The sequence below is a fragment of the Xyrauchen texanus genome, chromosome 9 (assembly GCF_025860055.1).
Source record: "Xyrauchen texanus isolate HMW12.3.18 chromosome 9, RBS_HiC_50CHRs, whole genome shotgun sequence".
Lineage (NCBI taxonomy): Eukaryota > Metazoa > Chordata > Actinopteri > Cypriniformes > Catostomidae > Xyrauchen > Xyrauchen texanus.
The window spans coordinates 5,243,932-5,266,602 of NC_068284.1; the positions used below are offsets into that span (position 1 = coordinate 5,243,932).

A 22,671-nucleotide genomic window follows, 5' to 3' on the forward strand; every position below is an offset into this window, starting at 1 on the left:
AATGCTAAATTTCAAAATTTCATTGAATAAAAAAGTGAGTGGTATGGTTATTTGTTGCAATTCCCATACGCAAAAGCCTCCTTTTGAACAAACTTCCAAGACGATGTTGAAACTTAGATGACACATAACAGATTCTCCTGAGTTTAGAAAAGAGCAACTTCTGAGCAATAAATAAAAAAAAAAAATCAAAGTTCTTCTGAGATTTGTGTTTGCCTGTCCTTTGACTTTTATTTGACTGCATATATTCTCATTCTGTCCTTAATATGTTCACATCACTGATACTACATACGCAACCATAAAGCTAAAACATCATTAGCACAGCATGTAATCCCAACGTCGCCCTTCATCTTACCTAACTGACGAGTTCTATCTTTGCTGTTGTCGTTCTGGACATCACATCTTTGGCTCATGCTGCTGTTTTCACAACCCGTAGCATTACCGTTACTGTCTGCACCTACGGTCCTCTTGATTGAGCTGGATTTGGTGGAAATGGGCACAAATGTTGGGTCCAGATCCAAAATCAGCTGGTTGAGCTGATGAATGGAGTTGTCGATGTCTACCGTTAGTGAACTGAACTCCTCATCGTGCTTATTGTCATTCTCTTGGCTTTGGGACATCTCAAGAGTGGATGGAGATTTTTTCTGATCACTGGCCACTTTGGGCAGGATTTCTTGCGTGTCATTGTGGAAACGCTCCTCAACGCAGTCTTCCTCTGGCTGGTAAGAGTACTGCTGAGCAGCTACAAGTTGCTGTTGATGGACCCATGTTTGGGTGGAGTAACAGCCATGTTGGAACAGATGCCTTGGAGCTACACCCATTGAAGGAGAAGTGACGCTTCTTTGAGCAAAGCAGGCTCTCCGATCATACTCCTCCATTGCCACTGTGTGATGATGAGAAGTTTCCTCTATCCGAACAGGACTGCCAAAGCCATCTGACAGCAATGAGTTCTGGCTGCTCTTGTGATAGGACGAAGAAAGAGTGCCCAAACTGTCTACGCTATGTAGGTCATGGCGTGAGATCAAGACTTCATCATCTAGAATGTCTGTCTCACGTTCTTTTGGTCGGGAGCTGCCATTCATTTGCAGCTGGGCTGAATCGTGGAGCACTTGTGGAGTGGTTAATGTTGGCTCCATTGATGTGCAACCTCGACTTGACTCGTCTAGACCAAAGCCGCTCAAAAGGCGCTTGAGTTCGACTTTCTCCTGTTGGCTGGGCTGGGATACTTTGATCCCAAGTGAGGGCCAACAGTCAGTCCGGAGTGAAGCACTGGAGAGACCCGAGTCACTGCTGGCGGAGAGGGTGTGGTCAGGGCTGGAGGTTGTAGAGGTGCTCTGGTGGGCTCTGGAGAGTGTCGGACCTCTGCTGGAGGATCTCCTAAAGGAGGGTTTCTCCAGGATTGGAGATGGAGACTGCATAGGTGCAACTGTAAAGAGAAGAGATGCAATGCTTCAAATAGTCTGAAAGTTCAATGACATTATTTAAAAAGCAATAACTTCTGAAACAATTGCTGGAGACAGTAAAACTTAAAAAAAGAATATGCCTTTGACATCAATATTCATGATATCTTAGAACTTAATCTTTTTTTCCCATGCATATAATGTATTAAAACACATTTGTCAAGTTAGAAGCAATGTGATATTTTTGTACTGTACAGGAAAATTATTTAATGACTAAACATTTCATGTGAGTAACAATCAAGTAAAAGGTATTAAATATGTTTCTTGCACATTAACTTATTTATTAAGTTCAATAATGTTTTTATGTTATAAGTAACTGTATTCCACTACAGTTACAATTTAAATTGTTGGTAATCAGAATAAAGTTACATTCAAAAAGTATTTTGATTACTGAAGAGATTACTTTGCATTTTCATACAATTTCACACTGTTGTGAGTGAAAAGGTGGATATGACATTGTTGAGAAACTTTCCCTTGGGAGTTTAATAGAGGAGCTATATCGTGTTTCTACATTATAAAAAAAAACAGTTAGAAATGCTTTGACAGATGAAACCTAAAATCCAATAAATACATTATGACATGCCTTGTCAATGTTTTTAATGTGGTTAGGGTATTTTTTTTTATTTTTTTTTCAAGAAATACTAACATCGTGTAGAAAGCTACATAATAAAATACATTTTCTGCCTCATTCTATGAACAGAATCCACATACGATCAGAAAAGGATGTTGTTATTGGGTGTGGGATGTGGGTTTTGAAATTTGGAGCAACAGAAATGTTCATCTTGTGTAAAATGTCATGTGAACATTTAGCTTTATGCTAAGCTAAAATGCTATTTCTTGCCTATACATGCATCTGTTACCAGATGTGATTATATTTTATAATGAATTCTATAAAGAAAATTCATGTTAGATCATGCAGTTTTTTTCTCTAGTAAGACCTTTGATATTAGAGCAAAAATATTATTCTTAATGAGAATTTAAATATTGTTTTCCTGTAAAAATAGTGCATAAAATATTTCGTTTTTTTTTTCAGAGACTGTATTTTAACAGTGAAGTGTATTTTTATTTATTTGTTTATAGTCAAAACAAGTACAAATTCTGCCAGTGCTGAAGAAGTAATCCAAAATATTAACTGATCTTGGGTAATCTAATGTAATATGTTACAAATTACATTTTACAGGGTGTATTCTGTAATCTGTAGAGGAATTTATATATATTTATTTTACAATAATATTATACATTTTTGAGTCTTTTTTTTTTTATGCATTTGGCAGACGCTTTTATCCAAAGTGACTTACAGTGCACTTATTACAGGGACAATCCCCCCAGAGCAACCTGGAGTTAAGTGCCTTGCTCAAGGACACAACGGTGGTGGCTGTAGGGATCGAACCAGCAACCTTCTGATTAACAGATATTTGCTTTAGCCCACTACGCCACCACAAATATCTGATATTTTTTAAAAACTCACTCATGGTCATGAGGGTGTAAAGGGTCCTCACTGTTTTATTATTATTATTCATTTTTTTAAATTTTCTCCCCAATTTGGAATTCCCAATGCACTCTAAATCCTGGTGGTGGTGTAGTGACTCGCCTCAATTCGGGTGGTGGAGCACAAATCTCAGTTGCTTCCACATCTGAGACCATCAATCCACGCAAGAATTTCAGCTTTTAATAAAACAAATTGTTTACGCCCCAGAAAAAAGAGCAAAATTACTTGAAATCAGAAACTGAAAACATGTTCATCATGCTAGAGGTGTATTCTAGTAATTGTTTAGTGTGAAATGTATTTTTAATGCATTTGTTTATTAACTTAAATTAAATAAATAAAATAAAAAAACACTTTAAAAATGCAATTCACACAAAACAATTACTAGAAAGTGATACTAAGTTTATTTTCTAATGATTTTGGTGGTATTAATGCTATAATTTCCATAGACCTCACTCTTTTTGGCCTTGCAAATCAAAATCAATGTTCAGTGTATCTGGTGTGTCATCTGGATACACATTCATTGAGGTGGTTAAAGCTCAGGCCTGGTAACTGAAAGAGAACTATTAAATGTCTCAAGACCTATCCAAGGTTATTTTCACAGATTTTCACAATATAGCAAAATACATAGTAATATAATCATCTGATGTAACAGTAATACAGCTCTATTTCTATCCTTTAATCATTGTCTTACTTTTATCTGCCCCTCTCTCTCTTCCAGTACTCCCGCTGCCAACATATTCTAACCTTCTATCTGAAAAGCAGAATAGCATCCCATTCCTACCTGTTGGTCTCTTTTCTTTGAATTAGATGACCCCTGCATTCCTCACAGGTGAGTCAGGTAAATGTATGCGGTTAGTATTCCTGTAGGTGCACAACTTAAATGCCCCTCACATCTTGACTCATTTCCTCTTGAACTGGCGTAGGTGAGAGTCTTAGTGAGTTAGCAACCCACACCCGTGGCTGAGGGGGTGGGGTTGATGTTTCCATGTATGGAGATTGGAATGTAAACAGGGGGTGGAGCATAAGAGGAGGGGCAGGGCATCTAGTGGTTTAAATTATATTAAGCATTCAAAATATGACTTAATCTCACTATTCTTAACAATATTATTCCAGCGGTTTCTACATGTTTTCACTTTTTAAACATCATTTTATAGAGATTGCACTCATAAAGAGAAGTTTTTAACTGATTAAATATTTTAGAGCTGAGTATAGCTAAAAAAAATGAACGTCACCACATAAGTTTCCTATATTTTTGTTGAATAATTTAGCTAATTTTCACGACTTTCCCAGACTTCCAGGTTATCTCCAGGACATTTCCAGGTTTTCCAATGAATATGGAAACTTGTTCCCAAAGTATATATTAAGAGGGACAGGTACCCCCAATTTTCAGACTATTCGCCAACTCAAAACATCAATCAATCAAGCTATGCTTTAGTCTATCGATCAATATGGCGTTTTCAATTCTTAAACTGTTACATTTAGTCCCTCACAACATGAATATGTGTTAAACACTTGAATTGTTCCCATGTTACAGTTTTATTCCTAAAGAATGTCATTCCTTACGACGAAGGTGAATGATTCTTCAATCAAAAGATATAAACAAACTACTTCCACATCTAAACATGTTACACAGGGCTTTAATTAACACACACGTACATTTTAACATTTGTCTGTCTCAATATAAAATTACACGGCTGCTATCAAAACATCTGGCAATGACATAGAACCAGATGTGCACAAACCCTAAAGGAATGTTTTCTTGGTTCGGACAAGTTAAGATCTGCATATATCCACAGCATTACCACAGATATTTTGACTTCTCTCTTAGTTTTTAGATGTAATCACAAGTGGTCTGCTCTAAATACAGGTGGAAACGGGGTCCAACACTTTTTGTGTTTGTATCACTGAAACCATATATGGTGCTAGTCAATAAAGCAAGTGACCACATCACATCGGAGAAATCAGAGACCCTCCCCTCGAAATCCAATCAAAAGTGGTCACAGGAGACACATTTGAGAAGCATGTTAATACCAGGTGGAAATAGCAATGCATCTCGGCTGACCACCTGTGATTGGATGATAGGATGAAGAAGATAGTAAAACGCATATTACTATCAGATAGAAACAGGGCATAACACTTACAATAAAATTACATACAAAAACTTTATGAAGTGCTTTTCATGAATGATTCTGTAAATAATGTGTGTTAATTGAGCTGTTAAGTTGACTTTATCACCAATTTATTGGCACTGCTGTTCTAGATGGATGAACTTCTGGTTATTTGTTACTGAATGAATCCTCTGAAACAGTTCTTCTCTTGTGTACTTGTGCGTATCATGTTAAAGTTACTGGGTTTACTGCCTCATCATCGTCATGACATGAGTTGAAAATGGGATGTTATGGGATTTTAGCATGCTAGAATGTGAATGTTTAAAGGTTTAGAGCTATATTTGAATGTTTTTTTGTGTTGTCATGTTTACTTTCATAGTAAGTGCCTAACTATAACCACATTTTTGCCTTTGTTTTTAAAAACTGAGGGATGAGTTAAAATGATATTCTGTGATAATCAACAATATGCCATAAATGCTGTACTTTCAAGTTACTAACTTTTATTGAACCCAGAACATCCATTTAAACTGCTTGACACTTTCAATCGGGGTAATCTATTAAACAAGACCTGAAGTTTAAAGGGTCTTTTTTAGAAGTGCTTTCTGAGAGGCCCTGGGAGGGACTTTTTTATATGCTATTTTTCTTAAGTTTTGAAATAAAGAGGCAGCCAAAATTAGCCAGCTTATATGAAACATTGTAATTATAATTCCAACTCCTCCTTCCAGCCTAAACCTCAGCATCACAACTGTGTGAGTCAACACTACCAAAACTACAGCTAAATAAACAAACTGTGGTGTGGAGGCCCAAGAATGTAAAAATAAGTGAAACCAAATCTTATTGAAGGGCTCCTTTAGACTTTACCCTGTTTACAAATCCATGATTTTTACATTTTCTGAAGAAAATATAAGTGGTGTTTGCCCATGTAAAGGGCATTTATATTGCGCTTATATAATGCCAGGGCATTTATATGAGGTAGCTTAAGTGTTTGGGATGGTTGCTATGGTGTTTTGTGAGGTTGCTAAGGTGTTCTGGGTGGTTGATAGGGCATTTCTGTTATATTTTGGTGTCTAAATATGGCTCAGGTCCTTCCTTCAATGTAAATCAATGGGATTTTTTCACTCGTTTTATTGTCTGCCAGGTAAATATCAAACGTCTGGTTATTTATAAAAGTTATAGAACACCTTTCTCAACAAGATCTATGATTTGAGGTATAATAAACCTGTTGAGCATGCTTTTTTTTAAATTATTAGTGGTGCTTGAAAAGCATCACTATTGTAATCTCACATACTTATTATTATACTTTTTATTTTTATTTTTATTTTTATTTTTATATCTCTTAACAAAACTTCGGCACCTAACTCGTCCCGCACCGTTTGGCGTAGACCCACGAATGAGGTGTCAAATCGAACGACCTATTGAGGACACATGTGCTATGACTTTTATAAGCGATCGGAGTGCGGTATTTGCCCCAGGGGCAAAAAAGCGGCCGAAAAATCCCATAGACTTAACATTGAGACAAACTTTGAGCGTCACAGCTCCAAGCGAGGATTTCGTAGAAAGCGTGTGATTTGCCACATTTGAAGAGGCTGGCAGGCTCTGTAAGAGCATACCTCAATATGGGGTAAAAGTTGCACCCTGGGGGGCAGGAGCTGCCCAAAAATGCCCCAATTGACTTATAATGGTGTAGGACGGCCCATGAAATGAAAAGGCATAGGGATTTGTATTGAACATAGCTCTGGATCACAGTGTCATAGAGACGAGGGGGTGGGCTCATTTTACTCAGACAACCAATCAGTCTCTCTGGATCATTGTGAAGCTATCAAGCCACGCCCTAGCAACCATTAAGAGCACCTTAGCAACAAGTCCCATACACTTCTATTGAAAAAGATCAAAGGGATATCTCCGGATAGAAGTGTCATAGAAACACAAGGGTGGTCTCGTTTGACTCGGGACAGCAAACAGCCAATCATGCATCACTTCAACACTTCCTAGCCCCTCCCTAGCAACCATTGTCGAGCACCTTAACAACCAAAATCCATAGAGGGATATCTTCCATTCTCAATCTCACAGAGGCATGGGAGTTGGTTTATATCATTCATACTGACAAGCAGCCTTTGGAGATTCATGATTGGCAGCTGCCAAGCCACTCCCTAGCAACTACACAGAGTACCCTAGCAACCGTTTAGCAGTAACTATATCTCTGCATCAGAAAAACGTAGAGACTTCCGGGTTGACTTATTTCAATCAGGATGGCAAGGAGACTTCATTAGTATCACTATGGTAACTGCCTAGCAACCAGATGGCGTTACCCTAGCAACCGAGTAACAAATCACATATCTCTGCATCAGAAAAACATAGAGACTTCGGGTTGACTTATTCCAATCAGGATGGCAAGGACACTTGATTAGTATCACTATGGTAACTGCCTAGCAACCAGATGGGGTTACCCTAGCAACCGAGTAACAAATCACATATCTCTGCATCAGAAAAGCGTAGAGACTTCGGGTTGACTTATTTCAATCACGATGGCAAGAAGACTTGATTAGTATCACTATGATAACTGCCTAGCAACCAGATGGGGTTACCCTAGCAACCGAGTAACAAATCACATATCTCTGCATCAGAAAAACATAGAGACTTCGGGTTGACTTATTTCTATCAGGATGGCAAGGAGACTTCATTACTATCACTATGGTAACTGCCTAGCAACCAGATGGGGTTACCCTAGCAACCGAGTAACAAATCACATATCTCTGCATCAGAAAAACATAGAGACTTCGGGTTGACTTATTTCAATCAGGATGGCAAGGACACTTCATTAGTATCACTATGCTAACTGCCTAGCAACCAGATGGGGTTACCCTAGCAACCGAGTAACAAATCACATATCTCTGCACCAGAAAACACTACAGACTTCGGGTTGACTTATTTCACTCAGGATGGAAAGGAGCCATGTATTGTATTACCTTGGTAACTGCATAGCAACCACATGGGCTTCCCCTAGCAACCGAGTAACAAATCACATATTTCTGCACCAGAAAATCGTACAGACTTCTGGGTTGGTTTATTTATGACCATAATTTTTGTTCTTTTCCAGTTACAACATGCTGTTTGACGAGTTTTGCCACGGCAAGCACCACTCACATTTTCTTCAGGAAATGTACCTATCTAGTTTTAATTCATCTTTCATTCTGCCTTTGAGTCTTCACTTCCCAAAAACCCTGACATTACTAACCAGCCAAGCCAGACTTAGCAGACGAAGATGGTCCTCTTTGTGACCACTAGTACCACTGTGGACCCACCTCGCCCCTCTGCTTCCCCTGTCCCAACTCGCTGTGCAGATTCAGCCCCAGACTTTTATGACGGGAATCCTCATGCCTGTGAAGAGGTTTTAGCCCATTGTGATGACTTGACCAAACACCAGAGGGTAACTTTTGCTTCTTTTATGCAGCTGAGTGGTCGCAGAGGTTCCTGTCGCTGCTGCAGCTACCCTGGATGCACCTGCCCTTTCTGCATCCCCCATAGAGGCAACTGCTCTCGCTGCTGCAGCCCCCCTAGAGATGTCCCCTCTTGCTTTTACAGCCCCCCTGGAGATGACTGCCCTCGCTGCTGCAGCCTTAAAGGAGGTGCCCACCCTCACTGCTGCACCCCCCTGGAGGTGTATGCGTTCGCTGCTGTCGACCCCATGGAGGCACCCAACCTCAGTGCAGTTGCCCTGGAGGTGTCCGCACATGCTGCAGTTACCCTGGATGTGCCCATCCCCTGGAGGTCCCTCCATCCTCAGAAGCCCCCATCCTAAAGAATCCTCTCCCTAGCCGACCCACTCCCCAGCAGCTGCTGCCTACCCATCCATCCCTCCTGCAGCTCCCAATGTTCCAGCCCTTTCCCCTGCGGCCGCCGCTGACCCAGCCCATTCCCCTATTGCCGCCGAGAGCAATACTATTCCACTGCATCCACCACCAACCCATTCATTTCCCATGCGAATACCACAACCCACTCTTTACTACTCCCTACTACTGCCGCAGACCCTTCTCTCTCCCCAATGGCCAGTCCAGCCCCTTCCTCTGCCATCGCCGACCCATCCATTGCTCAGCAAATACCATTGACTTGACCTTTGCCCCTTTGGAGCCATCGGACCCTGCTACTTTCCCGGGGGTTCCAGACGACCCATTTCCACTCCAGAGCCCCTTAGTCCAGCCTCGATCTGGAGCTGCCAGATATTTGTAATGTCCTTCCTGGAGATGCCCCACTGGCCACCTGAAGGCCCCAAAATACTGTACTGTCCAAATGTTTTAGGTACTTGTTCATGTTGCATAGTGAGGATGTCTTATGAAATAAATAGTTTTAATTTATCACTTAGAGTCATACAAAGTCCAGTAAACCTAAAAAAAAGCTAAATCAATATTCTGTGTGACCACCTTTGCCTTTAAAACAGCACCAATTCTCCTAGATACACCTGGACACTGTTTTTCTTGGTTGTGGACAGATTGGCTGTTCCAAGCTTCTTGGAGAATTCAGCACAGTTCTTCTGTCTATTTAGGCTGTCTCAAGTGCTTCTGTCTCTATATGTATTCTCAGACAGACACAATGTTCAGTGGTGGGTATTGTGGGGGCCATGCCATCTGTTGCAGGGCTCCCTGTTCTTCTATTCTAATATTTTCTTTTTGCAAAAGTAATGTTTGGGAGTCTAACATTTATATATCCTATTGACTTACTAAAGTTTAAGATATAAATAAGCATCTTAAGACAAATGCTTTTGTGAAACATCTTATGTTTAAGACTTTTCAACAGTACTGTACTTCATTCTAAATCAAACGGGTATGACGTATTTTAGAACAAAATCTGGCCAAACAAAAAGGTATTTTTATGTTAGTTTTGGTGGTTTGTATCAGCTCGTATAGTGTACAATATTCGCAAATAGTATACCGTTGCTCAGTTGTTTAGAACTTCTTTTTACCCCTGAACAAAGGATGAAGAAGAACTTCTCAGGAAGTTTATCAGCGCCTTGACCCCGCTCCCTTTCTGGAGATGCACCCCTGGCCTCCTGACCCTGATCCCTTCCTGGAGATGCCCCTTTGGGCATCTGGGATATCCATTTGGACTGTCCTTCTTCAGCAGAACTGAATTGAAGATTTTTACAAGCAGATTTCAGCTTAGTTTGTCCATGCAATACATGTAAATGGGTGCCATCAGCCTGCTGGCTGTTTAACGGTCCAAATGGCATATTTAGGAAATCCAGAGTTGCAAGAGTAATCCACACAACTTCAGTCAATCAGTTAATGCCTTCTGAAGCAAACCGATAGGTTTGTGTAAGAAACAAATCGCATGTTCGTGATGTTTCTTTTCTCTGTTGTAAACAAATCGCACACTTCCGACTTCGCGACAGCTTCATGATGCGTCGACTGCTAGAAGGAAGTGATTTTTTAACATTAATAAAGTTTTAATTATCAATAAATGTTTTACACAAATCAGTCGATTTGCTTCAGAAGACATAAATTGATCGACTGGAGTCATGTGAATTACTTTTATGCTGCATTAATATGCCTTTTGGACAGTTAATATGCCAGCAGTCTAATGGCACCCATTTACATGCATTGTATGAACATACAGAGCTGAAATTTGCTTATAAAAATCTTCACTTCAGTTCTGTTGAAAAGGAAAGACATACACATCTGGGATGGTAAGTAAATCATGAGAGAATTTTCATTTTTGGTGTAAACTAACCCTTTAACTGAAGCTCCTGACCCGTATCTGCATGATTTTTTGAAGTGCACTGCTGCCACACGATTGGCTGATTAGAAAATCACATGAATAAGTAGGTGTAGAGGTGTTCCTAATATTGTAAATACATATATACCCTATTGTTTAGTTGCTGGTTTATCTTGTTTGCATGCTTTCTATTTTGAAAATTCTTGCCTTATCTCCTGTGTTGGATTTTGTATCAATGGTTCTTGTGTTTGAGGCCCTGTCTAAATTTTTTATTTTTTGTTTTTCTGCTCACCTTTCATTCTGCATTTGTGTCTTCACTTCCCCAAAAACCCAGACATTATCTAATTTTAGAACAAATGCTGCAAGATGTGTTACGCACACAATTGGAATACTTAGGGTTAGGTTTTTAACCACTTACCCAAACTATGACCAGCAGTATTAGTGGTGGTTGCCTTTGCAAACACCACTAAATATAACAATATTATTATGTTATTATTATTACTATAACAGTATTACATCTGCTAAATTTGCATTCATATGGCAATGTTTTCTAAATACAGCACAATAACTCTATTTTCTTTAAACCATTGACTGGCATTAAGACAGGCAGCATGACAGTGATGGTACATAGATGTTGAATTTCTGCAAGCTTTGAGTTTGGACTTACTAACATTGACGTTTGCATGTGAAAACAAGGCATGAAGTCTGCCGTAGGAATGTGATGCCACAGTTGTGTGTTTGTCCTTGATGAAACTTGATTTATTAACGGTGCTGGAACTTGTTTCCATGAATATGCTTTATGCAAACAGCTGTGTGGGACCGGTGATTGTGGTATTACCTATTATTGTGTTTGTGAGTTTAGGGGGGCTGTGAATTCTATGGATCAGTTGGAAGTTCTGCTGTAACCCTCACCACAGTAGGTCAAAAGTTTTTCAGCTTCAGTTAAAGATATGTTTAATTTCTTACCTTCTGCAGTGCAGAAGTTCTGGTATGAGTCCCATTTAGAGAGTGAATCTGTGTTCATGTAGTCAACAGTCACATCTGGACCGTTCTGCCAGTGCTCTGATCCTGACCATATACATAAGAGAGCAATGAGATAAAAACTTTATAACTCTATCAAATCTATAAAATACTGTCTAATATATTTACATTACTTGCATATGGTATGTGTCATGCAAACAAGTCCATTATGCTCAGATCAGCTGTGTATATGTGGAGAAACTGAACTTTATTAAAAAATTAAAAAATAAATACTGATTAAGACAAAAGAAAAATGAGAAAGAAAGTGTCGGTAAATCTTGGAGGCTGTAAAATAAATAAATCATACCTTGAATTCTTTCTGGGCCATCAGAGAATATTAACTCCACTTTCCCATAATCTGGAAATCTGGCATCTGAAATTGGACACAGTGTCAACATGACAGATGCTGTATGCTGGACATGCAAAGACTTCATCTAGTTGGTGTGTGACTGAACCTACATTTAAATACTCACTACCAACTAATGAAATATCATACCCCTACTTTATAGCATTTTCAAGACAGATAATCTGATTATAATGTATCTAATTCTCCTGTTATTTGACACTTTCACTCATTTATTAAAGTCATCATGACTGACTGTGAATATTTCTACATTGGAATCTGAAACTGAAAACTATTGATTTTGAATGATGCTACATCCAAGCCACTAGGTGTCAGTGTAAGTCCAAGATGACACAGAGACAACAGTTGCTGTCTCAAAAGTAATTGCATATGTTGACAAATTTCACACTATAACTATTGTCCATATATCTACACTATATACACCTCAAGTGTGGGTAAAGGCCCCTTGCCACCTATTTTTTTTAATTAATTTTAACCAAAACAACCTTCCATTACTATTTCAAAATCTATAAGAAATATAGATTATTCCTGTAGTGTATATGCTATCAACTGTAGTGTATATGACCTTTGTTTGCGTGATCCATGTCCTCTTTCTGAAACATGAGGGTGTATGCCTGAACAGCACCTGTGTGAAACTGAACCCTGAATATAATGTCCCGAACAGATGTGCTGCTTTTATGATAACATTTCACCTGCAAACAGAGCACAGATTATACATGCTCATTCATTTCATTAGAAGATGCTGAGAGAAAACAATATTAATGTAATTGGTTATCTGGCATCAGTGCTATTTGTTTTATTCAGATAAACGTTCTTACCATGATATCACCCTTTAGCAGCTGTGCTGGTTCTAGAGCGATACAGATCTTGTCTCTGTGACTGGCTCCAATGTGGCTGTTGAATATGTCCAGAAATGTTAATCAAACAAAGAAAACCAGCTTGTTGCTAAGATATAATGTAACCATCAAACACAGATAATGTTTGACATAGTAAAATAAGTAATCATTAATATCCAGTGATTAAATTAACTCACTAGAGAGCGGAGGTGTAGACCACCTGCATTCCCTGATACACCTTCAGGTACGGCTGACACACTGCAAAACATGTAATAACAAAATATAGAGTTCAGTTAATGCTCAGTTAATTAAGCTAAAAGAAGAATTTCCAAGAAAGCCTCTTGCTCAAGTATTATTCAGTAGTTTTATTTTTGGCTATTGTAAATTAACAAAATTAATAAATGATCTTGTGACGTCACAAAGACCAAATACATCTGCATATGCAACGCCTATTTTTCCGTCATTGCACCCTTGGCCCCGCCCACTGGTGCTAAGTCAGTTGGGAGATTCAACCAAAGTCGATTAACACGGGACACCTTCATGTGCCTATCTGGATTGAAATGTTTTTCTACATAAACGTGCATGGCTTTGACCGTTATCATACATCTCACACCGCTTTTAAAAGATGCAATGACAAGTTATAACTCAAAAAATTATCCCCATTGTGTTTCATTCATCTACCCTGTCTTGCTGTTGTGCAGTTTTGAAGGCGTCCTGGACCGTATTATGCACCGATCTGTGCTATTTTTAATTGTTGGTCTTTTGTAAACATGCACTACATGGACATCTTTGATCATTCTGATGCATTTCTGCCGATGTGCACTGCGTTTTAAGAGTGGTACAAGCACAACTTTTAAAAACTGCTGCTCTCACTGACTGGGAGAAACACATGCCGTAAAATGCCACAAATTTGCAAATTTCGAATTATTTTCACATGCAAATGAGCTTTTGATTCGCCACAAATGATTGCCAGAAGTTTGCAGCTCTTTGTCAGTAGTGGTGAACCTCTAGCAAACCTTTGGCAACAATGGACAATTTGCTGCAAGTTTGTCGCAAAGCTAATTTACATGTGACCATTATCAGTGGCAAGTTTGATGTGAGATGTGAATACCAATGTCTTTGCTTTGGTCTTCTGAAGTCGGTTGAATTGTATTACATTTGCTTATTCAAAAGATTTCATCTTGGATTGCTTGTGAAACAGTCACAATATGATTAAAGCTTTGCAAAGGAACTGCTATTGAAAGATGGAGAAGTTAAAACTGTACAATTGGACTAAAAACTAATTCGAATGTATTAGTAAGTAACCAATTTTATTCACAAATGTTTTTTAAATGCCTTGACTGTTTGATAGATTATGTTGTATTTAAGTGAACAGTTTGATACATTCAGGTGAAAGGTGTACATGATGTGTTAACACTGAAATGAAGATTTAATGTTGTGTGGAGTTTATTCATTTTCTTCTGATTCAAATATGCCTGTATTGGAAGGGCTGCATGATGCTAGCCAATCACAACAGTAGCCATTACATTGAAGTCTTAAAGGGCCAGACAGCCTAAAACTGAGCATTTCAGATAGAGGGCCAGAGACGGGTGGCAAATAATTATAGATGACTAAATTATGTTTGGTGCAAAAAAACTCTACTAGCATTATAAGTGGACCTCAGGGAAGATAAAAACTTATATATGTTAAAAAAAAGAGTATGTCATGACCCCTTTAAATCTCATATTTCTTTTCAATATTTTCTTCTCCTATGAAAAAATCGTAACTAATGAATTAATCAAGACAATAAAACTGTAGTTTTGAACAGTCACGAAAAGCACAGACCTCCTGCAGTGTCAAAGTTTGGGATCCCATAAATGATGATGCAGTGAAGGAAGAGAGGATTGGTGTTCATCTTTATCAAACCGCTCAAGAGACTGTTCAGGATCCACACATATCTAAACACAAATGGCAGCAATTACTATTAGTGTAGCAAAAAATCAGATGAATTCACTAATTTAATTTAGCAATAGTTTTGAAGCACAAACCACCAGAAAATGTTTAAAGGTTCAACAAATAATGAGCAGATATTTAAATAAAATCAATCAAATAAAAATTGACCTTTTACTTGCATCTTCCTGTGCAACACACTCTCATAACAAAATGTTCTGCATTTCCTGAAATGCTGTAATCACCTCCTTTTCTATTATTCTGTGCTGCATTCGTAAAATTGTATAATATCTTGTCACTGTTAATAATGTTTGGAATTGCATGAATGCTTGAACCTGCATTACTTTGAATTGTGTTTAATTGTGCAGCCCTGAAGGATCGTGAAATTAGTCTACTGATGCACTCTTTATGAAACTTAATGGCTAAATTAAAGCACGTTAAAATCATCGCAATATTGGTACATTTTATATCATCAGCACAATTATCACATTTATATTGTTAATATTCGATATATAGTGCCCAACCCTAATTGTGTGGCATATGCAGCAACATCAATTGAGAACTGAACTTGCTCCTCCCGAACTTTGTAAATAAAACACCATATTGTGCAATTAAAAACGTTTTGGGGTAGAACATTACTGAGTTGAAGATCGGTGCCAAATGGCAAATAACAAGCTTAACTTGCAATTCCCACCACACCACATTTTTCACAATCTGTATTTTTGTAGTTCATACCAAGAAATAGAAATATGTAAAAAAAAAATAATCACTGTAATTTTCAAAATTACAACTCAAAACAGCAAACAGCAAAGACAAAACAGCAATTTACTTTGGCCTCAAATATCACAAATGAGTGGGACATGTCACGATACAACAGTGTAACCCCCTCTCTGATTCATGGATTTTATGTTTTGCATAGAACATTATGACAGGCTTGTTGTGGATTTGAAGTGAATTACCTTTTCTGAGATGGGCTCATCAAAGCAGAAACTTTGTCATCATAGAACTTCCTCATGGCAAAGCGGTCTAACGCCTGGTCTGCACTGTCAGAAAAGTATAAACAGCATTTATTTATTTAACAGACACTTTTATCCAAAGGGACATCCTAAGGAGGCAATAACATAAGAAACTCTGCAATACAACATTTCTATATTGCTCAAAGAAGTACAAACAGAAAGGAAGGTCAGAGACAGTGGTGAATGAATGAAACATAACATATACTGTATATTTACACACTGGTGGCCAAACGTTTGGAATAATGTACATATTTGGCTCTTATGGAAAGAAATTGGTACTTTTATTTACCAAAGTGGCATTCAGCTGATCACAATGTATAGTCAAGACATTAATAACGTGAAAAAATACTAATACAATTTAAAAAAATACTCCACATTCAATGACAGCTTTGCAGATCTTTGTCATTCTAGCTGTCAGATTGTCGAGATACTCATGGGACGGTTCACCCCACACTTCCTGTAGCACTTGTCATAGATGTGGCAGTCTTGTCGGGCACTTCTCACGCACTTTACAGTCTAACTGATCCCACAAATACTCAAGGGGGTTAAGATCCATAACACTCTTTTCCAATGATCTGTTGTCCAATGTCTGTGTTTCTTTGCCCACTCAAACCTTTTCTTTTTGCTTTTCTATGTTAGAAGTCTTTTTGATTCGCAAATCTTCCCATAAGGCCTGCACCCCTGAGTCTTCTCTTTACTGTTGTACATGAAACTGGTGTTGAGCGGGTAGAATTCAATGAAGCTGTCAGCGGAGGACATGTGAAGTGTCTATTTCTCAAACTAGAGTCTCTGATGTACTTATCCTCTTGTTTAGTTGTACATCTGGCCTTCTACATCTCTTTCTGTCCTTGTTAGAGACAGTTGTCCTTTGAAGACTGTAGTTACACCTTTTTATGAAATCTTCAGTTTTTTGGCAATTTCAATCATTGTATATCCTTCATTCCTCAAAACAATGATTGACTGATGAGTTTCTAGAGAAAACTGTTTCTTTTTCGCCATTTTTTTAACCTAATATTGATCTTAAGACATGCCAGTCTATTGCATACTGTGGCAACTCAAAAACAACACAAAGACAATGTCAAACTTCATTTAATTAATCAAATATCTTTCAACTGTGTTTGATGTAATGGCAAATGATTTTCTATTATCAAATGATCAATTTATCATGATTACTCAAGGATAAGATGTTGGAGTGATGGCTGCTGGAAAAGGGGTCTGTCTGTGTAGTGATGATGCTTTTATTTACATCAGTAATGTCCGGACTATACTTTGTTATCAGTTTAATGCCACTTTGATGAATTAAATACCAATTTCCTTCCGAAACAGCAAAATCAGTACATTATTCCAAACCTTTGGCTGCCAGTATGTACGTGTGTGTGTGTGTGAATATATATATATATAAAAGAGCAGTTAGTTCCGGTCCTTGAATCTGATTGGACAAGAAATGTTCCTTGAGTGCTGGTGTCTCAGAACTCTTTGGCTGCATCCGAAACCAGCTGTCTTGTTGCCTCTCTGCCCTATCAGTCAATGACTCAGCAGACAGCGTTTGCATATCAAGGCACCTCCAAAAACTGGTTTTTGACAGGCTACTGAGGCAGCATAATGTCACATCATTGGTAGGATACCAGCAACTGAATAACGGCATCAGGTGTCCACTAAAGGTAACGCATCTGTTACCTTTAGTGCAGCAAAAGTTACCTTTTAAAAGCTGTTACCTTTAGTCCAGCCATATATATATATATATATATTATTATTTTATTTTTATAATTTTTTTAAGAAAGAGGACAGTGCATTAGTAGGATTGTGTGAAGTGCTCGCAGAAGAGCTTGCATAACTAATATGTTAAACCAAGATACAAACATATCACAATGGAACAAATTACAGAATGAACAGGCACTTTCCCAAAGCAGGGACTAAAGCCCATTTTAGGTACTTTTCCTGGAACTAGAACAATATAATAATGACTCTAATGAGATTTGAAATTAGTGTAAAGAATGTTAGTACCTGGCCGAGACATCTGTGAAATGAACAAAGGATGAGATAACAACACCAATCCGGCCCTTTCCACCCTGAGAAAAAGAGATTTAGAGTCAGAGAGTGATGTTGTTCATTTATAAATCATGAATTATTGACTACTGAGAAGTATTTGAGGAAATACATCAACATTTTCTCAGCATGTACTGTATGTTACAGTTTCACTTTTGAAAGACAGCATCAATACTGAACACATTTCCTGAAAGTTCCTATAGCTAAACCTCTTGAAGACAGCAGACATCCCCAGTTCATTGGTTTGTAGGGGAAGCCAAATGCATGATGATAAATGCCGAAAATGTGTCTCACCCTGCAGTGAATGACCACCACATGCAGTGGATCTGCAATGAGCCAATTCTCTATGGCTTTACAGATAGTACAGATTTTATCCAGAGGGGGCGCATGGAAATCTGGCCATCCTGTGTCAAGAGTCTGAACACACAAACACACAAACTGCTTTTGACACTTAAATACAACTGTGTGGGATCCATTTTTACTGCATGCTTTAGACATGGGAAGTTGCAGTACTATTATGTGTGTGCTGACTAACATACATCCACATGATGCTGTACAGGAACTAAGCGAACTAAGTACCTTAGGATTCATCTTGGTAAGCTCCTGCTTTCTCTCTGACAGGTTGATCACCTGGAAAGAGAACAGTACGGTCAAAACTCGCTTTGACAAAATGTTTACAATTTCAATGCACTACAGTTTAATAGCGTCAGATGAACATTCAAAAGACATACTGTAGACCAGTATCCCATAACGTTCTGGGAAATTGTCATCTTCAATGATTTTGAAAAGTAGAAGATAATCAATTATATAGAGCCCCTTAGAGGACAGGTAGGGCTTTATTTCACGTTCCTTCCCAATAGTCTTGCGTTCCCTCGCAATTCCTTTATTGGGAGATGTAAGAGAGTGGCCATTATGAAATTAACCCATGGTTTCACAATAGTAACCATAGTTGAAATATGCTAGTTGTTGTAAAACCATAGTAACCACAAAATAGACTATGGTTTTACCACAGTTACCAAAGTTTTGTGATTATATTTATAGGAAAACCATAGTAATAGTACAGGAAAACCAAAAATATGGTAATAAATAAATCAATAAAATTCATAATCATTCTGCAAAAAACAAAAAAAACTAAAAACATGGTTACTACTGTTTTGCTATAATAGCACCACGGTTATGTTTTTAAAAACAAACAAGGATGTGCTTATGAAAATTAATCATGGTCTCACTTTAGTGAACCTTTAGTAACCATGTAACCATTTATGTGGCAACAATCATGGTTATAAATACCATGGTGCATGTACCACATATTAACCATGGTGTTACTATGTAAAAATAACCATTTTTGGCAGAATAATAAGGCTATGGTTTATATTGGTAGCACTTTATTATACAGTACTGTTCTACATTGGGTACTATATAATTACAACAACCTTAGTTATTACTTGGTACTAACCCTAACCCTCCTTAACCCATTTAAAGTACATGTAGTTACCTAATATTACTCAGTACACTGTAAGTATACTGAAAGTTCATGCAGTGTAAAATGAAGAGCAACCTTTATATTACCATAGATTAGTTTTCCTGTATTATTACAATGGCTTCATCAAAAATATCATAGGGTAACACTTTATTTTAAGGATCAGAAATTAGACAGCAATTAATTATTAATAATTGGACTTGTAAGGGACTAGTTAAGGATTTGTTTAGAATTACAAGTTATTTATTAAGCCTTTGTTCGCTGATTACTTACCCTTGCATAATAGCTTCTTTACATTTCTTTTCCCCTAACAATTACGTTGTTTGGTAAAAACAAAATATACAAATAGCTTGTAAGTTGCAACATACATCATTTATAGGTTATCGTTACACTGTGTGAATGTGCAGCTTATAAGTATAAAATAAATATAGAAGGCAGAGACTTTTGTTGCTTTGTGTATAAAGCAAACAAATAGCATCTTCTTTGCACTAAGTGCAAATAGTGTTAGATGCTATTTGCACCCCTAATTAAATATGATCATACAGTACAGGGGCATCAGTGCAACATGTTTATTGTGTTTATTTAAAGTCCCATAGGCACCCTACACCAATCCCTAAACCTAAACCTAACTTTAACCTTCCTTGCTTTGTTGAAATATTATATACATTCGACATGAATTTGAAATGTATAAGCTGCACATTCATACAGAGTACTGAGAACCTATAAAGGATGTAAGTTGCATCATACTAGCTACTGACAAGACTTTTTGTGAGGGAATGCAAAACAATTTCAGAACATACATTTCCTCCCATACAGGGGGTGGGGGGTGGTGATTGAATGCCCAATTCCCAATGTGCTCCAACTCCTCATGGTGGCGTAGTGACTCAATCCGTGTGGCAGAGGACGAATCTCAGTTGCCTCCGAGTCCGAGACTGTCAATCCACGCATCTTATCACATGGCTTGTTGAGTGTATTATCATGGAGACCTAGCATGTGTGGAGGCTTCACGCTATTTTCAACAGCATACACACACAACTCACCACGCACCCCACTGAGAGTGAGAACCACATAATAGGGACCACGAGGAGGTTACCCCATGTGACTCTACCCTCCCTAGCAACCAGCCAATTTGGTTTCTTTGGAGACCTGGCTGGAGTCACTCTGCACACCCTGGATTCGAACTCACAACTCCAGGTGTGGTAGTCAGCATTAATACCCACTGAGCTACCCAGGACCCCATCCTGCGTTTGATTCCCAGAGTCAATGCACATACTTTAATAATTTAAGCAAACAACTTTTATTAAAATTATTTGAAATAAGACATTTGTAGAGCAGCTGTCAGTCTCGCAATGTGAATGATGATCAATAGGACAAGGAACACATGGGATTGCACAAAGTGGTGAAATAGATTTCCTACATTTCAATAAATACTAGATGTCCTGTATGATACCACACAACTTAACGTGACTGAGTGATGGATTGGTTTGTACAATCTGAACTTAATTATTCAAGCAATGAAACTGGTCATCCTTTCAACAAATTCATATCAAATTAGACAGAGTAATCTACACAAACAAAGCAGAAGCTTGTTTTGTTTCGTAAGGTACTTCAGATTTCTCCATAGCATGTGTTATGTGTGACGGCCCCTCACCAAATATTTGTCTGCATGTTTGGACTTGAGCATGCGTGTGACATCTCGCAGGTTGCGCAGGTATGTCTCTTCAAAGCAGTCTTGAGGGAAAGACACAGCAATGATGCGCTCTGTCACATAGGTGAGGTCAAGTTCATATAACTCCTCCATCTGCCAACATAAAGACAATATGGATTTACTTTCAAGGACAACATGAACTGCAGAAGGTTCAGGAAAGGTTTGTTAAGAATGAGTCCATGACAACACATGTAAACAAATCCACAAGAATGACTTTCAGCATTGCTAATACTTCACTGCTGACCTAAGACTTAGTTGGATATTTATGTAGAAGCCAAACTTTAGGCTTCTTACAACTTTTTCACAACACTGAATAGGTGGACAGTACAAGGTATCATTAAACAAGTGAACATTAATCAACTTAATGGTGTTTAAATGAAAACTATAAAAACAGTAACTGTTATGTTATGGTATGTGTCGTTCATGATAATACATTAAAAACATTTGCCTGTTATTTACTTACTGGCATAACATTTCTAGCCATGCAGCTAATTTCTTTGACATGTGGCATTCATGCAGTGAGCTCGCAGCTCTGGACTTCCTGTGTTGCTCGAGCCAGGATTCATCTGCTGAGGTTTATCTGTGTGTCATCTCTAATTCTACTGCTTAACACAACAGCACACAGCCAATAAGAGAGGGACATTCTTCGGTGTGTGAGAACCTCAGACCTCACGTTTGGCCATTATATAGGGTTTTGAAAATGCATTTAAACCAGGAAGACGTATTTATTGGTAAGTGCTGCATATATTTATGGTGCTTTATTAAGCACACAACATTACATTTACATTTATGCATTTGGTAGATGCTTTTATCCAAAGCAACTTACAGTGCACTTATTACAGGGACAATCCCCCTGGAGCAACCTGGAGTTAAGTGCCTTGCTCACGGGCCCAACAGTGGCATCTTGGTGGTGCTGGGGCTTGAACCCCCTACCTTCTGGTCAGTAACCCTGAGCCTCAACCACTGAGCCACCACTGCCTCAACCACTGAGCCACAACATGTCTAGGGCTGTTGATTTCATTATACATATAGAATCAATTCATTATAATGAAATTAATTATGTCCCTTATCCATAAAGATAATTCCATAATTAGGAAGGTTTCTATTATTGGAGCAGTTCAAGCTAAATGTACCACCTTGATGCAGTAAGGGACAGTCAACGCAACCCCAGCTGTACAGACAACGCTCTTCATCAAGTTTCAAGTTTTATTGGTCACATATGGGGCTTTCCACTGCACGGTACAACTCGACTCTGCTCACTTTTTAGGGGTTTTCCACTGTGGATAGTACCTGGTACCTGACTTTTTTTAGTACCACCTCGGTCGAGGTTCCAAGTGAGGCAAATCGATACTAAATGTGACGTCAAAATCCTGAAGATCACTGATTGGTCGGGGAGAATCGTCACTACCAACATCACTGGATTTCCGACACGCAACATCAACTCGCAAGTTTTAAAGTTAGCAAAAGCGATAACAGTATCATTTGTTCACACGACTTTCAAATTGTGAA

The 22,671-nt window shown here is 38.3% G+C and overlaps 1 protein-coding gene across 1 annotated transcript in view; it reads right to left on the minus strand.

The window, feature by feature from the left end:
• Window positions 1-22,671, minus strand: part of LOC127649621 (tensin-3-like) — a 60,206-nt gene that overhangs the window by 17,132 nt on the left and 20,403 nt on the right. Inside the window, exons 2-13 of the mRNA XM_052134821.1 lie at window positions 21,106-21,255; window positions 18,554-18,604; window positions 18,269-18,391; window positions 17,933-17,997; window positions 15,872-15,955; window positions 14,808-14,920; window positions 13,181-13,241; window positions 12,966-13,041; window positions 12,713-12,839; window positions 12,091-12,156; window positions 11,730-11,831; window positions 353-1,423 (exon numbers count right to left, since the gene is read on the minus strand). Coding sequence (XP_051990781.1) covers window positions 353-1,423; window positions 11,730-11,831; window positions 12,091-12,156; window positions 12,713-12,839; window positions 12,966-13,041; window positions 13,181-13,241; window positions 14,808-14,920; window positions 15,872-15,955; window positions 17,933-17,997; window positions 18,269-18,391; window positions 18,554-18,604; window positions 21,106-21,255 — 2,089 coding nt within the window. The remainder of the gene's footprint in view (window positions 1-352; window positions 1,424-11,729; window positions 11,832-12,090; window positions 12,157-12,712; window positions 12,840-12,965; window positions 13,042-13,180; window positions 13,242-14,807; window positions 14,921-15,871; window positions 15,956-17,932; window positions 17,998-18,268; window positions 18,392-18,553; window positions 18,605-21,105; window positions 21,256-22,671) is intronic.